Source organism: Lithobates pipiens, unplaced genomic scaffold, assembly GCF_037356315.1.
Source record: "Lithobates pipiens isolate NorthernLeopardFrog02 unplaced genomic scaffold, aLitPip1_a1.2 Scaffold_13, whole genome shotgun sequence".
NCBI lineage: Eukaryota > Metazoa > Chordata > Amphibia > Anura > Ranidae > Lithobates > Lithobates pipiens.
The window spans coordinates 280323319-280341371 of record NW_027507718.1 but is presented as its reverse complement, the minus strand read 5'-3'; the positions used below and the strand labels follow the sequence as shown (position 1 = coordinate 280341371).

The window sequence follows — 18053 nt, the reverse complement described above, 5'->3', positions numbered from 1 at the left end:
TCCCACTGCTGTCAAAGTCAGCTAGCCAATCCAGGGAGGGGGGCAGGGCTGGACTGGGGCTCAGTGTCTGTATGGCCACAGGGAGCTGTGACTCAGCTTGGGTGCCCCCATAGCAAGCTGCTTGCTGTGGGGGCACTGAACAGGAGGAGGGGCCAGGAAGAGGAGGATGCAAATGAAAATTCACTACAACAGAGCAGGTAAGTATAACATGTTTGTTATTTTTGTAGAAAAACAAAACAAAAACTTTACAATCACTTTAAGCTTTGGCAAGAAAAAAACAAAACTGGAAGCTGATTGGTTTGTATGCAGAGCTGCACTGTATTTTGGACAGTCGGAAAAGCTAGCAGAAGACCCTGTGTAAGTTCTCTGTGTGTGCATGTTTACGCGCACTTATAAAATCCTCAGATATATACCGCCTGGATGCAGCTGGGTCTGGCATTTTTTGTTTGCTACTAAATAGAGTGCACATTTTTGTTTGTAGGTGCAGCTACTGTATGTGCATGTCCCCACTTATTACTATAGTGTTGTGTTTAGATGCATACAACATTTTATCATCTAAATGTACCGTTTTAGACACCTGTGTGAATGAAGCAGTCCAGGTTTTTGTTTACGGTCATGGAAGTACACTCTGCATGAGTCATCTTCTATTGACTAGCAATGGTATGCTCTGCTAGGCTAAATAGGCAGTGCAGGGTCACCTTTCATTGACAGGAAGGGTGTACATATGGAAGTCCTATCCAGTAAGGCAGTACAAGAGCAGTGATTTTTGGTATTGCTTTTTAATGACTTTTATCAGTTTGAGTTACTACACTTTGAGGCTGATTTACTAAAGCTAAATGCTTTTATTTTTTTTTTATTATTATTTTCCTTGCACCTGATTGGATACTATTTAAAATCTGAAGCTTTACCACGTTGCATTTACTTAGAAAAATGAGTACAACTGCACTTGCAAAGTGCACAGTCTACTGTATTCGCCTTTAGTAAATCACCTCCTTTATGTATCTGCTGTGCTGGCAATTGCTTAGTAGACACTTTCAGTGTTGCTGAGCTTTCTACATGCATTCCTAGCCAGTACATACAAAATATTTTTGCTGGCCAATATTTAGAGTATACTTTTGGAGTTCAAAGATCTGTTCTGTTCTTTTTGTGCTGTTTGCATGCATTGCTGGCCAGTGCTTAAGCTAGCCATACACTAGTAAATGTTCAAATGAACATTCATTTGAAATTCCCTATTTGATAGCATGATGATTGTCTTTCAACAGTATTTAACCACTTAAGGACTGTTCCTCTTTCTGAGATTTGTTGTTTACCAGTTAAAAACATTTTTTTTTGCTAGAAAATTACTTAGAACCCACAAACATTTATACATTTTTTTTTCCCAACACCCTAGAGAATAAAATGGCGGTCGTTACAATACTTTCTGTCACACTGTATTTGTGCAGTGGTCTTACAAGCACACAATTCAAAAATAAGACAACAGTAAAGTTAGCTGAATTTGTTTATACTGTGAAAGATAATGTTACGCCAAGTAAATTGATACCCAACATGTTACGCTTAAAAATTGCGCCTGCTCGTGGAACGGCGACAAACATTTACCCTTAAAAATATACATAGGCAATGTTTAAAAGATTCTACAGGTTGCATGTTTTGAGTTACAGAGGAGGTCTGGGGCTAGAATTATTGCTCTCGCTCTACCAATCATGGTGGTTTGAACACTCTCTTTTCATATGCAGGAGCTACACACGTATATGTTCGCTTCTGCGCATGAGTTCGTCAGGACGGGGCGTGTTTAAAAAAAAAAAATTTCTTATTTATTTTACCTTTTATTTATTTTTTTAAAAAACATTGTGTCACTTTTATTCCTTTTACAAGGAATGTAAACATCCCTTGTAGTAGAAAAAAAAAAAACATGACAGAACATCTTAAATATGAGATCTAGGGTCAAAAAGACCCCTGATCTCATATTTACACTAAAATGCAGTTAAAAAAAAATAATAATAATAATTGTCATTTAAAAAAAAAAAGAAAAAGGTCCCTTTAAGAGCTATGGGTGGAAGTGACATTTTGACGTCGCTTCCACACTGCAATCATATGGAGATGGGTGGGGGCCATCTTCCCCTCACTCATCTCCATGTCACACAAGGAAGTAGATCTGATCTCCTCCACTGCTGCCGATGGCTCCGGTAAGCGGCAGGAGGGGGGCCTCTCCCGCCACCGATAAAAGTGATCTTGCGGTGAATCCGCCGCAGAGACCACTTTTATCTTGAAGCAGGCCATCTTCTGGAGAAGAGGATACCAGGGTTATGGCAGCTAGCTGCTGCCATAACAACGGTATTCCTCTTTAAAAGTACCGATGTATAACGACAGTGGGCTGTCCGGAAGTGGTTAAAAAAAAATTTCTTTTAACATTAAATTTTTGTGTGAATGGACATTCCTGAACTCTTCTCAAAAATAAACATGACCCCACTAACATTTAGAAGATTCTTAAAAGGAACATTTTCAAAAAAATTCTACTAGTGTATGGCCAGCTTTAGAACATATTATCAGAGTCGCTAGATTTGTTCTTGCTGAGCTTGGGCATGCACTGCTGGCCAATCCTTAGAACACACATTCAGAGTCACTAGATCTGTTCTTGCTGAGCTGTGGGAATGCATTGCTTGTCAATGCATACAATATTCTTTTGCTGGCCACGTTCTTAAGTTGATAGATCTGTTCTTTCTGAGCTGTTTTCATGCATTTTTGGCCAATGCCGACAACACAATTTCAGAGACACTAGAACTGTTTTTGTTGAGTTGTGTGCGTGCTGGCCAATGCTTAGATCAAGCTTTAACTAATCACTAGTAAGACATATTGGTTAAAAATATATATATATATATATATAGTTGCCGTCAGCAAGATTAAAATGTCAAGCGTCTGTAAAAACATAAGCAAAAGGAACAAAATTCTTATAAAGGTGTATTGCAGTGCTATACCTTACAGTACTAAACCTTTACTAACCTGGAGCAGGCATTCAGAAGCTGAAGTCAGAACTCCCGATCTGCATTGGTGTTCCACATTGGTGACTCATATAATAGGAAAGTCATTGGATTAGCAGGCAACCCCCATTTTCAGAATTAGAGATCAGCAGTGGCAGCCTCCCTGTTTCTTTTTGAGGAGGTTTATTTAAAAATGCACTATATAGAGAAAATAAGTCCTTAGATTGGGGGTCAGGTAAGTGAAATGATGTGCATTACAGTCGCTTTTATTCCTCCAAATAAGGCATCTTCAGGTATAATGTCCAGGAGTAGACAGGCTTTGACTCCCAATGCACCACATACAGCCGACATACATTCGCCACAGACTTCTATGAGGCTGTCGACAAATTCTGTCTGATTAATGAGCAGTGCTCGGGGTGTGCAATTCTTTCAAGATTGCAAATATCAGTAGATTGTTTTTGACTTCTAGGGAGATAAAATATATTTTTAAAAAGTAGTAATTTTTTTATATTTATAAGCAGTGGTCTCCAAACTGCAACCCAGGGGCCAGATGTGGCCCTTTGCTTAGGGCACTCTTTCATCCACTGATACCAAACAATAGGGCATAATTTTCCCCCACACTGAGGCCAATGATGGGGCACAATTTCTCCAAATGACACCAACACCTGGGCTGAATGACACCAATGATGGAGCACAATTCCCCCAATGACACCAGCAATGGGGCACAATTCTTCCAAAAGACACCAATGATGGGACACAATTCAGTGCATTGTTTTTTTCCACTGACGTTGGGACCTTTTCTACTCTCAGTGGCCACAGTTCACCCCCTACTCCCCCCCCCCCCCCCAAGTATGAAGGACAGTAAACTGGCCCCTTGTTTAAAAGGTTTGCAGACCCCTGTACTAAAGGAATCCTATGAAGTAACTTAAGATATTATGGCCAGTGAAGCTGCAGATGCTGCTTGAGGTTTATCTAATGCAAAACCTTTTTTTAAATTATTTGGATAAAGTATGGAATGGTTATAAAGCCCATTTGAGTCCTAGCAGGGACACTTTCCTTAATTTCCTGACCTGTAGTATGGAAATAAGAGGAACTTTGTATACCTCCATTGGAAGGCTCTCCCTCTATTTCTGTTTTGCAGACAACTAAAAAACTAGTGGAGATCACTGTAGCATGGCCTAATAAAGCAATTTCCACCTTCTAGGGGTATCCCACAGGTATATACATACCTACCCTGGCCCAAGTTGGACCAATGTAACGATTGCCATACCTAAACTTCAGCTTTAATCTTTTACATATATTGGCTTGTACTTCACGTTATTGAGGCAGTAAGAATATATATGTTTTTATTTTGTTTTCTTTTAGCCTTGGCATATGCCTGCATGTGTGCTTTCATACCAAAATACCTGTATAATTTCTTCCTGAAAGACAATTCACATGTTATCCAAGGTAAGCATATAACATTTTGAATATACTATGTAAATGTTATATTCACAGATCAATAAATGTATTAAATCTAAATATATTTAAGTTCTAGAAATCAGTAGCTGTTTATATTTCATTACCTCTTAATGTTGTTGTTCACTTTTTTTTTTTTTTTGCTTTACATTAATGGGTACAATGTTTGGTATGATCTTTTCCTAATCACTGTGATGACACAACACCTATTTATGTATGTACAATGCTACAGGGGAGAAATTATATAAAGAAGGAGGAAACTCTTAGGCCTCTAGCGTGCTAGATGTTTTTCTGCTGCTCCTGAGGGCGTTTGACCTTTTTTCCCCTGCCTCCAAATGCACCTGCATGTTGGTGTATTTGTCCATACACACATGGATGTTTAGAAGAGTTTAGAGGCAGGAAAAGAACCCACAGCCAGTGCATCTGGAGCAGCCGAGTTTTGGCAGAAAATAACGATTGATGCACCAAAACGTGTGTAAACTCACTTAAGCTCTAGGCACGTTAAGCGTTTTGATTGCTAATTAATTTTAATGGTCAGAATAAATTATTATTCTGGCCATTGAAATTAACGTCCAATTGCTTGACACGTCTAAACACATTACATCAGTTTACCAGCGTCAGTCGTTTTTTCTTCCTAAACTCTGGTACCAGGAAGAAAGCAGTCTAGAAGAGTTAGTTACACGTCCAGTGTGCATGAGGCCTTAAGACCATGTTGGACTTTTTCAGCACTTTGTGTAGACTGCTGTAGTGAAGGTTCTTAAACCAGCCTTGCCTTTCTATATTAGATATTTTCCTACTAAAGTCAAGGCAGTATAGGCAGAGAGTAGAGAAGTTGATGGCTCACCTTTTGCTGATTCACACATCACATCTGACAAGGTAAGCGTCCTTTGGATTGGTGGTGCTCTCGTTACAGTTCTCCTGACACTACACTGCATATATATTTTAACAGTATCTCTAAAGTGGAAAGCAAGCACCTAAATATATAGTTGAAATGTAGTATATACAGTACACTATATGTTTACCTGCTTATGAATTTTCAATTCTATTCAGCCAGTCTTGTTGCCGACATCCTTCTCACTGTGAAGAATGAATGGTAGAAGTATCACATTACCTCCTTGTTTATGCTTTGCTGTACCACATCAGCCCCCTACTTGTTGGACAAAGGTGATTATGCTCATTCATTGCCTGGTGAACAGAATGGAGACACATGTGACACAGGGAGCTGCAAAGCTGAACCAAAGAACAGGAGTATCACCTGCATAGCTATGCAGTTTGGCTGAAACAAGAATACAAATCTCTTAGCTGATAAAAAAGTAAACATAAAGTAGGGTTGATAAATAGACAGTGCACTTTGCAAGTGCAATTGCACTCCTTTTTCTTAGTAAATATAATGTGGTGAAGCGAATACCCAATCAGGTGCAAGGAAAATAAAAATACAGGCACTGAGTTTGACCACACTGCCCAATGCAATCTGTAATGTAACAGACTAGGGCAAGCACGTCCCCTTTCTTCATTAGTACTGTGAGTGTTAATAAGAATACTTGTGACTTTTATTAATCTATGGGACATCCTCTCTTAGACTGCACAAATGATGAGAAGCTGAAAAAAAGTACTAGCATAAAAGTGGAGGAGGGGACAACTCCAGCATTTTACACTAGTGCATTTTTTCCATATATTAATGTCCCTGTGCATGAGCCCTTAGTTGTCACCAATAAAGTTTTCTCCACTCAATGATTTACCCTCATCCGCTTTTTCTGTGACAACTTTGGATTTCCCATTACTCATCCCATTATTAGTTTGGGCTTAACATACACTTTAATCCTTTCTTGCCCCCCCCCCCCCCCCCCCCATGAAAGTTAAAGGAGAAGTCCAGCCTGAGATTGTTTGGCTGTACTTCTCCTATGGATCACAGGCGTGCAATTCGTTTTGAACTCTTATGACCTGTTTTCAGCAGAGAGCGGTCTAAAGTGCGCTCCCTGCTGACGTCACACAGGTCAGTCCAGACACCGCGCCATCCCGACCACCAGGTGCCTGGACTGATAGCCATCTCAGCCTCTCAGTGAGCTGCTGAGATGGCCGCCTCCCGCCCCTCCACAGCTTAGCGCTCTAGTGAGCGTGGAGGGGCAGAGCAGGATTGGCAGGCAGCAGCTCTCTGCTCAGGGAGCCGGGAGAACAGAGCCATCAGTGATGTTGATCGCTCGGGTTCTCAGTGCAGAGGCGCTGGGGGACAGATGCAGCATCAGACTGATGCTGCATTCACCTAGGTAAGTATGAGGGGGGAGAAAGCCAAACCCATACTTCTCTTTTAACATCCTGCTGACAAGTTTCACTTGTTGAGATGGCACTAATTAAAGAGTTTTTTTTCCAAATCTGTTGCACTATCAAGAATTCACATTGATCCCCAGTTAGATGATACTGCTGGGGAACTTGGCAGTGTCATCAGTAACCACTCTGAATGGTTACAGATAGAGTGAGCACCATGAAATAATTGTGATCATAGAGAACTGTCAAAATGCTTTTTTTCATCTTTGTCCATTTCTTTGCTTATTGTAAAACATTTTGAATGGTCTTCTTAAAAAAATTACAACATTAAGGGCCCCATATGTAATTACAAAATTTGTATGAAATTATACTGGTATGCAATGCAGTTCAAATGTATTGTTGGATAAACTGGTGCATACCCAAACTTCAAAATTTTTATCTGATTACAAAGGTTTTGGCGACTCCTTGAGGGCAATTCCAGGTGAAAGTAAGTTAAAAATGTTACAGGACTATAATGAGAAACGGGTAGGTGATTTCAAGTTGGCTTTGACTTTCATGTCAGCTGACTGAGTGCAAGTTCTTTTCAAGTTGCACCAATGCAGGACGTTTACTGCATGCAATCACATGGTCACATGACTAATTTGTATAAATTATTTCATGCTGTAAAAAAAAGTCTCAATTCACAAAAAATTATTATTATGCGGTATTTACCGCAAAATTAAAAATATGTCGTAATTATCACAAAAAAAAACATGCAGTAAGCTCCAATTCACAAACGGAACAGAAATTTAAAAAAACATGCAATATTTATCACCGGGGTTTTGCTTTTGGTATCACATGCGGTATATGCCAGAAACAGCGTGGGGGTCCCCCTCCCAATAGCTGGTTGTTAAGCAGCGGGCTGGGAAGCCAGCTGCTGCATCCTTAAAGTGGTTGTAAACCCTGACAGACCACTTTGACCTACAGGCAAGCCTAGATTAAGGTTTACCTGTAGGTCCAAGAAATATCTAAATATTTGCAAAAAGACAGGCACTGCTGTCTACGGCACATACGCCGTAGACAGCGGCGCGCAGGCGCACTGGGCAATGCCGCTGCTAACAGCGATATGCCGTTAATGTTGGCTCCCATGCACAGGAGTAACGTCATCGCGGCTCTGGCCAATCACAGCGCCGGAGCCACGATACCCAGAAAGAAGATGGGCGCTCCATGGAAGAGGGGACAGCAGTGACATTGCAGGCTCCTGTGTCAGGTAAGTGACACATAATGGGTTACTATGAGATGCATAGTAGCCCATTATGTTTTACCTTTGCAGGGAAACAAAGAGGAAGTAAGCCCATCAGGGTTTACTTCCTCTTTAACAAAGGATGACTCATCAGCTGTTAGTGGGTTTCCAGCTGACAGCTGAATGTAGAGAAAAAATGGCGACAATTTAAAATTATGAAAACATCCTCACGCCCCATGCCAAAACCACGCCCCACGACAAAAATCCATACCAAACTTTTATCCGAGCATGCAGCCCGGCAGGTCAGGAAAGGAAGGCAACAAGGGAACCCCCCTAAACATACAGGGCCACATGCCCTAAACATGGGGGGGTGCTTTGCAAAGCACCATGTCCCCATGTTGATGGGGACAAGGGCCTCTTTCCCACAACCCTGCTCAGTGGTTGTGGGCGTTTGCGGGTGGGGGGCTTATCAGAATCGGGAAGCCCTCTTGTACAGACCCGAAAAGAAGGAGTAAAAGAAAAAAAAACTCAGGCCCCAAAAAAGTTTCCTGCCGACTGCCTGCTCTGCTCTCTGACAATTCCTAAAAAGTTAAGGGGAGGAGTTTTTAATAAAGGAATTGTCATAAACTGTGTGTGTGTGTTTTTTTTTTTCTTTTGGATACATTTTTAGGTGAATGAGTATGGGGTACACTGTACCCCATACTCATTCACATGGGGTGGCGGGATCTGGGGGCCTTCTTGGGGATTTCAGATTCCGATAAGTCCTCCAACCGTAGATCCCCACAGCCACTGCCTAGGTTTGTAGGGAAGAGTCCCTTGTCCCCAACAACATGGGGTGGGGGCGGGGGGGGGGGGGTGTTATGTATTGTGGGGAAATCCCACGCTGTTTTTTTTCTTCATAATTTTTAATTGCTGGCATGTTTTATTTACATTCAACTGTCAGCTGTTGATAACGACGCTGCGGCCAGCTTCCCGGCCCACTCTTTAGCAACCAGCTCAGTGCGATAAGTTGCCGCAATAAAATATACGTGAATTACCGCATTATGAGAACTTTAGCCCAGTAGTTATGTACCACCCAATTCTTAGTGAAATGAACATTTGCACATTTGTTTGTGATTGCGTTATTTTACCACATTTTTTTCAGCGTTATTTAACTCTTAGTGAATTATCCCCTATCTGTGTTATCTGTCAGGAATGCCGTTTGGTGATACTTTTCCCATACATGTGTTTTAACTGTGTTTAGCTGTTTGCCCACTATTCAGCTTTTAATGAGGCTGAAATAACTGAAAATACTTATTCACCATCTTAACATCTAATCTGCCTTTTTACACTCATTTTTAGTCAGGCATTTGGCACCTAAACTTGGAGTCATTAAATTGAGTTCCAGAATAACTTTTCACTGTTGACTGACTGTAAATGAATGTGAAGACAGTTATCATTGCATTTGAAAAGAAGCATAGCATGCCCTGAGTGTATGTTATTAATACTTCTCTGAAGAAGATGACTAGAAAGAACCAATTATAGTAGATTTAAATTAAGTGATCAGTTTTTTGTGTAAAATAGGCTCAGAGCAGAAACAAAGATAGGCACGTGTTATAATATTTGTGGCTAAAGAGAAGGCCCATGAGATGGCACAAATCTATTTAGAATTGTGACATACATATTATTGTAGTTTAGATTGACAGCATACAATCTCCTTTTTTTTTAAGCAGAGCAATGTGCAAATTGAAGTACCGTATATATTAAAAAAACAGCATACAAAATCATATTTCATGTTTTCCAGTGCTAGAAACTAATTAAAAGTAAAATCAAATTTGTTGGTATAATTTACTTTGACCCTGACCACTGGCATTTGCAGTGCCTTATTCTACAAGCCTTTTTTTCCCCCTAGATAGCTAGTGTCCTAGACTGTTCAGTAGAATGATAAATATTGGGCATGCTGCCATCACTGAGATTTTTGGCTATTGTACTTCATTTTTTTTTTAATTAATTTCCAGTTCTTTTCAAGTAGTCTAACAGAATACCATGCTCAGCTGTGTCTTTTATGCTGGAGAGAAAAGTTTCTTCATCTCAGAGCTAGCCAGGTCACATGATATTGACATCACACATAGGCTTGTATACAGGCTGCAGTGAAAATCTCCTCCTTCCTGAACTTTCAGCCCTGGAGAAACTGTGCAGTTTATCATGTAACCATGGTATACAGACCATCCAAAAAGGTATATAGTGGCAGTATTTTAATGTGGAGGCGAGGGATGAACTATTTTCATATTACTGATGTAGTAACACTTAAAGAAAAATGCATTTATGGTATGAAAAAGTTTATGAAAGAGAGATCATAAATTACATTTCCTATTGCTTGTAATAATTAGTGTTATATAACCAAGGCATAAAGAACCGGTTTATAATTGAGGAGTAGTACTCTGTTTTATTTATAGTTACATTTTGGGCACTTTTTTTCTGCTCCATTTTTCCTCTACAGTGAAAAAAATTTCTGAGTTGCTCAGTGCATTAACACATTGTACCTGGACTTATCAACCCTCCCATTGGCAGTGTAGTGTCTCCAGAAATACCCCCATTCATCGAAGAGTCAACTATTCACTTGCAATTACTATTGCTCCCTGAGCCCTTGTTCACACTGAGCACAGCTTTGAAATTGTTCCGATAAATCCGCACGATTTCAAAGCCACATTTCAGTCTGACTTCGGGGGTGACTTGAAAGACATCTGTGTGGGTTTAAGCACAGATGTCTATTGAAATTGCCAAAAGTAGTGCAGGAACTACTTTTAGACATTGGTGTGGCGCCGGAAAGTTGACATTGCACCGATTGGGATGCTCCTTTTCCCGGCAATAGGCTCCAATTTGACACGTGATTTGACCTGTCAAATTGTGCCAGTGTGAACGGGGCTTATGCCCAGATCAACACCAGAGTGTCACTAGCAACATCATTTCTCATCTTTAATAAGCCTTCACAGATCTAATTGGAGATTTATACTTTCCTGGATTTCTTTCTAAACAGAAAAGGATGGCTGAGTAATCTTATTCATTAAGGCTATGCAGACTAGTGATGTACACATTTTACTAACCCGTATGGCTCAAGTTATGTGAAAAAACAATAGTTTTCATGGTTTACCACCCCTAGCACTTGATCACTGCCACGTGAATGCACCAATCTAGGGTACCTAAAGATATTGTGATACTGAGCCAGCACTTAAATGTAGGTGTAGTAGTTAAAATGAACCTGTGCTCAAACTATGCACACTAAAGTATTTAATATTCTGAGCAAACTGCAAAAGCACTTTAATAACAATCCCTTGTTCACCTCTGTAGCTGTAGGCATTGTAGATCAATTCATTTTAAATTGAAAAATCACTTGGGCTGCAGGCAAGTTTCAGGACCTTTATTAATTACTAAATCATTCATGTTGTCATCCTTCCCTTCAGTTGGGCAGTTTAAGTATTTGCCATTTCTAAAGCTCTAGATCAATTTGTCATCCTTAATGTAATTCCAGTAGTTAAACACCCTTTAAGTCAAGTGTCAGTCATGGTCTACTCTTCTATTGATGCAACTTGGCAAACTAAACCAATTTAGAATAGTTCCAGCTGGTCCATGCCGAATGGAGAAAGAATACCTAGTCTACTTTCAAGCAAACGTTCATTTAGTTTGTAGGAATGTAACTGTTGGCAATAAAAATAAAAAAAAAATCAGTAGAATCGCTTAATATACTACTTGCATTTTTGTGGCCTAACAACTTCCTTATCTAGATGATTGCTGAGGAATCTGGAGTTGAAAGCGGATATAATTGGACAGGATTTGCCAAATTTACAATTGTATTACTGGGCTGCTATGTTGGTTACTAAAATATTGGGGTCTGTACAAGATGCATATACTATATAATCCCACAGTCAATTTAGGAACAGCCATCTTGGGTTCTTATTCAACCCTCACTAACCTTCCCCTGTAGTATGTTCTTAAATTACATTTAGATATAAATCTAGAATGGGATTCGGAGAAAAAGTACTTTGTTCAGCATTGGCAGCGGTCTCCATTTACCCTTTTATCGGCCAGTCCTGGACATACATATCTTCTTTTTCTTCCTGCCCCCAGCTTTGAGCTTCCAAGAGTATAAGCAGTTGTAATAACATATTACAATGAGTGGCTGATATGCGTGGGCATAACGTGCCTTAGCCCCATAAAGGATACAATAGTACAAAAACAACAAAATTGCCCAAGAGTCTTTGTGAGACACATTGATGTAAATAAAAGATTCACATTTTATTCAAAATAGGCATCTTAAAAACTCACAATAGGTATAAAAGTTTTTTTTTTTGATAAACACGCATAAAGCAATAATGTACATATAGACTGTTAAAATATTTTTCAGCATAGCAGATAGTTCATATGGTAGCAAACATGCTCTTAAACAAATCTCTTGACGCGTTTTGCAACTCAGCACTAGCTTCATCAGATGTGAGGGGAAAAAAACACACACACACAATATACTTACAAATCCACTAAGGTAACAAAAGCAAAACAAAAACATGACGCATATCCTACTACATTAAATGAGTGTGGCAAGGATATACCAACTGGTCCACACCGCCATGGCTGGGAGTTGTGAGCAGGAATATGCCGGCCAAATCTGGTTCATCTTCAAAGCCCTGCCTACATGCAACATACATGAAAACGTGATCTTCAACCCCGTCCCTTTCAATGTGTCAACCTTCAATCATCCAGCGTCCATAGTTAAGGACTCTTGTATAATTTTAAGCGACACTTTATGTTAATGCTAATAGGTCATGTTTTACAGACTTCTAGGCTAGAGCACATGTCTGTTAAAAAATGTAAAGGATGCACTCTATTTTTATATATACCCTATATTAAAAAAGTATTGGGGTGTCTGCTTTTACACGCACATGAACTTTACTGACATCCCAGTCTTAGTCCGTAGAGTTCAATATTGAGTTGGTCCACCCTTTACAGCTATAACAGCTTCAACTCTTCTAGCAAAGCTGTCCACAAGGTTTAGGAGTGTGTGAATGTTTGTCCATTCTTCCAGAAGCGCATTTGTGAGGTCAGGCACTAATGTGAACGAGAAGGCCTGGCTCGCAGTCTCCACTTTTTGCAGGCCAGTCAAGTTCCTCCACCCCAAACTCACTCATACATGTCTTTATGGACCTTGCTTTGTGTAATTGAAAAGTAAAGCAGAAGTGGCGCTGCCCCCTATTGGTTCAAATACAGAGAAATCTTCCCAACATACTGTGCAGAAACTATTTGGTAAAAAGGGTACAAAATTATATATAAAATTCAGAATATGGTAGAGCTCGTGTTAGAACACCTGCCGAGTGTTGACTAATAATAAACCTAGTGCTATATTGGATTCAAAGGGTTTTCTAAATGCATTCAATCAATTTATATATCAAAAACCTGTGTACTAAATATTTGCTTCAAAAGAGATGTAAAATCATGAAAACCTTTTAAGTGAACACCAAAAAAACAAAAACCATTCAGAAAATTAAGAGCCTATGCTAGGCTAGTGAAAGAAGGGGATTACCAAAAAATAGTGATTTATCTTTGGTTTAGTGCAAAATATGTCACCTACTAACTGGTGAAAAAATTCCAAAACAGGTGCTATACCCTCTGTGGGGTGTTAGAATTTCCTATATGGTGTAAATGTATTATAATGTGAAAAAAAAAAAAACTTTAGTGTGTACTATATCCTCAGTCAGGTGTTGGAGAGGCCAGTATGACACTTGTCTCCGAACTATGGTGTATTTCTTATCATACATCCAGAAAAAGATTTTTTGTTATGCAAAACCAAAAAGTGCTGTTAATATATATTCTTAAAAAAAAATAAAACTATATCACATAAATGCATTTAAAGTTCATGAACAATATGTCACATATGCTGGTACATTAAGCGTCCATAAGAATGAGAGGTGACTCGTGCTCTGGAAGGTGCTGTAGTTATGCTGATATAAAGGTACCGGTGCGCTTGTTGATTTTGCACTCACTGGTGCGCAGTCATGTTGGAACAGGAAGGGGTCATTCCCATACTATTCTCATAAAGTTGGGAGCATGAAATTGTCCAAAATATCTTGGTATGCTGAGGCCTTGAGAGTTCCCTACACTGGAACTAAGGAGCCAAGCCCAACCCCTGAAAAACAACCCCACACCATAAATGATTTGGACTAGTGCACGCAGCAAGATCCTTAAAGACACGGATGAGCGAATTTGAGGTGGAGGAACTTGACTGGCCTGAGTCCTGACCTCAACCCGATAGATCACCTTTGGGATGAATTAGAGCAGAGACTATGAGCCAAGCCTTATTGTCCACATCAGTGCCTGCTCTCATAAATGCACTTCTGGTAGAATGGTCAAACATTCCCATAGACACACTCCTAAACCTTGTGGACAGCCTTCCCAGAAGAGTTGAAGCTGTTATAGCTGGAAAGGGTGGGCCAACTCAGTGTTGAACACTACAGACTAAGACTGGGATGCTATTAAAGTTCATGTGCGTGTAAAAGCAGGCGCCTCAATACTTTTGGTAATCTAGTGTATTTCTGTGTAGAGTTGAAGGTGTATCTTGATGGCAGGTGTTGAGTGATTTTAAAGCCTTGAATGATTTTTTTTGGTTTACTGTTACCAGCTAATGACATGATAGCTTTAATGTTCTAATTTCTAGTTGAAAAAAAAACGACATTGGTTTTCACTGCTGCAGGCAACAAATCCACTTCTATTTCTTTGCTTGTTAGGTTGGTATTGTATCTATTGGTATCTGTAAAACATGATCTCTACTAAGGTGCTTGTCTTTAAATTGTTGCCACTGCGTCTTTTATTTTACATGTTAGTGTGCTTCCTTACCATGTGACCAGAACCCTGAAAAAAAGTGATGTGTGGAAAAATATATATTTTTTTTGTTTTTTATGCTTAGTGGCATTTGATTCAGTAAAAGATGGATTTGGTCCAAATAAGTGAAATTTGCTAGCGCCAAAAGTTTGCAACACATCAACTTACAAAAACACTTGGATGGAAACTGTACCAGTGATAGTACTTGATTATCTTGATGAAAATTCATATAATGCAACTGGAAATCTGTTTGGTTTTAATGTGAGGTAGTTTAGTTCATAAGAAAATGTAAAGCAATTAAATTTTTGGACCTGTTTCCCGATTGGCTAAACCCTTTTTTAGATGTGTGTAAAAAATGTACCTTTGACATATTATTTGAGTGAAAATTGTATCTAGTGTGTTTAAGAGTGTTTGCTCTGAATGCCAGTAACGTTGTTTTTATTTTAGAGTACCTGACGGTGTTCTCCCAAATGATAGCATTTCATGACCCGGAGCTGAGCAATCATCTCAATGAGATTGGCTTTATACCAGATGTAAGTACCAAAAGTCTTTCAACTGCATGTTAACTGGGCCAAATAATAATTCCAAAAGCATGCCAACATCAAAGAAATGTAAAAAAAAAATATTAATACGTACACTATTATATGTTTTATGGATGTCTTGCATGAGATATGCTGCCTTATTCTAAATTGATTTTTCTAAATATAGGTTTATTTTAATTTTATTTAAGGGCTTAATCTAAAGGATTAAGGCCGGTGGCTTATTTTATACTTGTTAACTCAAATGTTTTTTTCACATAGCATAGGTTGTTAAATTAGATGTGCACTTTTCAATCAGATCTGCTTTCACCAGGCCTTGTTCATCAGGAGGGAATTATATGGTATTGGAACTGTGGGCTTGCACTCCATATCAACTGATTGCAAAAAAAAAAAATAGCTGCAATTTTGTCACTTAGGTTTAAACCTTTCTCCTGATCATGGCACAAATCTTAAAAAAAAATTATTGAGTGTAATCAATTGTTCTGATGTAATCAGAAGTCAAATCAATTTTACTGATTTGCGGTGTAGGTATGGCTGTTACTATATGGAATGATTTGGACTTGTTTCTTACAGGGATATGTTTTGTTAGCTTAGAGCATCATGCCTATAACAGATCTAGGTAGGCTATGTGCCTTAAAAATATTCCGCTCATTTTCACAGAACTTGAGCACACTCCTTTCAGGATACTATACATCTCTCTACATTTCACCAACTGATTTCTGATGTCTATTATAACTTGCCTATGTCTATTGAGACGTAAATGTGAAATGATTTCCTTGGCATTTCCATTCGTTCTTCAAAGCGGACCTTCAGTCATTTTTCCAACTTTTCATCTATGAAATCTTCTGCCCTTGTTGTTTTAACGTTGGATAGTAAAACTTTTTGTTTCTGCCAGTAAATACCTTATACAGCCCACTTCCTGTTTCTTGTCTGATAAAAAGCCTAGGCTTATGACATCATGCACATCTCTCTCTCTCACTCTTGTGAGAGTTTGCCAGGAAGGGAGGGGGGATGCGTCATAAGAGGGCCAATGAGAGCTGCAGCGCATACACGCTCATACAACAATCAGTGCTATAAAAATGCACTGATTACTGTATAAATGTCACTGGCAGGGAAGGGGTTAACACTAGAGGACGACCAATTGGTTAAGTGTGTTCCCTCGTGTGTTTCTAACTGTGAGGGGATGGGACTGACTAGAGGAGGAGCCAGATCGTTGTTCCTACCTAGTAATGATAAGAGATGCCTAAGGATGGTCTTCCAAATGTAGATTCAACATTCAAATGTAGATTCAACAAATGTATATAGCAAAATCCGTATCTCAACAAAAGGAAATGGAAACATTTCTCAAAGCGGAGCTCCAGGCTCCTTCAGAAAAAATATAGCCGCTGCCTTTTAATATCAGGACATTTACCTGTCCACAAATTCAGCAGTGTCTTCACCCGAGCCGATTTTTCAATCTGCTCTCAGGTGCTGGCTCTGCCATCTCAGATAATGGAAACAGGCAGTGAAGCCTTGCAGCTTCACAGCCGGTGCCCTACTGCGCGATTGCGTGAAGCGCTGCTCTTTGTGAATGGCCTGGCGGCGGGGGAAGGAGGAGGGGTGCCAAACTTCCTGAGTTTGCTGCAACAAAGTCAGCCGGAAGTGGGAGTGGATACCTGTCAATACCAGTTACCCACTCCCCCCTGAAAGGTGCCAAATGTGACCAGCTGGCAAATAAGCGGCGCCCCCCCCGCTCCAAATTTCCTTCCTGTGCACCAAATGCCCCTTTAGACTCTATTACAATAAAACATTTGTGCTGACAATCCTCACTGGGCTTCACATAACTTTTGCAGAGAGCAGAGCTGTGGGAGAGACCCATTATGTCCACCCACACCTGCAGAAAACTACGGGAGGGGGCAGATACAAGACCAGTCACCCTGCACATGGAGACAGAGCAGCAGTAACTGGTCTTTATTACAGATGGGGTTGCTGCACAGATCTGGAAGAAATACACAAAGCACACCAAGATTCAAATAAGAATACACATATCTCTTGTATTTAGACAATGCTTATCCGGAAGTTCATCCTTAAGGGCTACTATTATTGAGGGTTTTTTACTAATGAATTTGTAGACCTCTGTTAGTTTTGTTCTGTATCCCTATTGGAGAGATTTACCTTACGTTGTATCCCACTGACAGTTGTTATAGGAGCATCAAGAAAGGGAAAAATCTGTTCAAATAAAACCTGACAGCAGTTCTAATCCTCCCACACTGTACCAGGAAAGTGTCTCTATTGCTGTTTGTGTCCTTGTTCGAGATACTGAATTTCCCTTTCGCTTTCTAAACTCTGAATGTTTTTCTGACGGATTTTTGACGGAATTACGCTGAAACTGTTTTGCATACACACGATCACACCAAAGTCCGATCGTCAAGAATGTGGTGACGTACAACGCATACAACGGGACTAGAAAAAGAAAGCTCAATAGCCAGTAGCCAATGGCTTCTGTCTCATACTTGCTTCAGAGCATGCGTCCTTTTTTTTTTTTGGTCTGTCGGAACAGCATACAGACGAGTGGTTTTCCCATTAGGAATTGGTTCCGTCAGAAATATTTAAAACATGTTCTATTTCTAGGTCCGCCAGAATTTTCTAAAAAAAAAAAAGTCTGATGAGGCATACACACAATCAAAATATACGATGAAAAGCTTCCGTCTGACTTTTTCTGTCATACATTCTGCTCGTGTGTACGCGGCATGAGAGTTTGAAATCTGAAAT

At 39.7% G+C, this 18053-nt stretch overlaps 1 protein-coding gene across 1 annotated transcript in view; it reads left to right on the top strand.

Annotated features, from left to right (window-relative positions):
- TBCK (TBC1 domain containing kinase) overlaps positions 1-18053 on the top strand; it is a 446663-nt gene that overhangs the window by 171120 nt on the left and 257490 nt on the right. Inside the window, exons 19-20 of the mRNA XM_077476674.1 lie at positions 4341-4424; positions 15211-15296. Of these exons, the coding sequence (XP_077332800.1) occupies positions 4341-4424; positions 15211-15296 (170 nt within the window). The remainder of the gene's footprint in view (positions 1-4340; positions 4425-15210; positions 15297-18053) is intronic.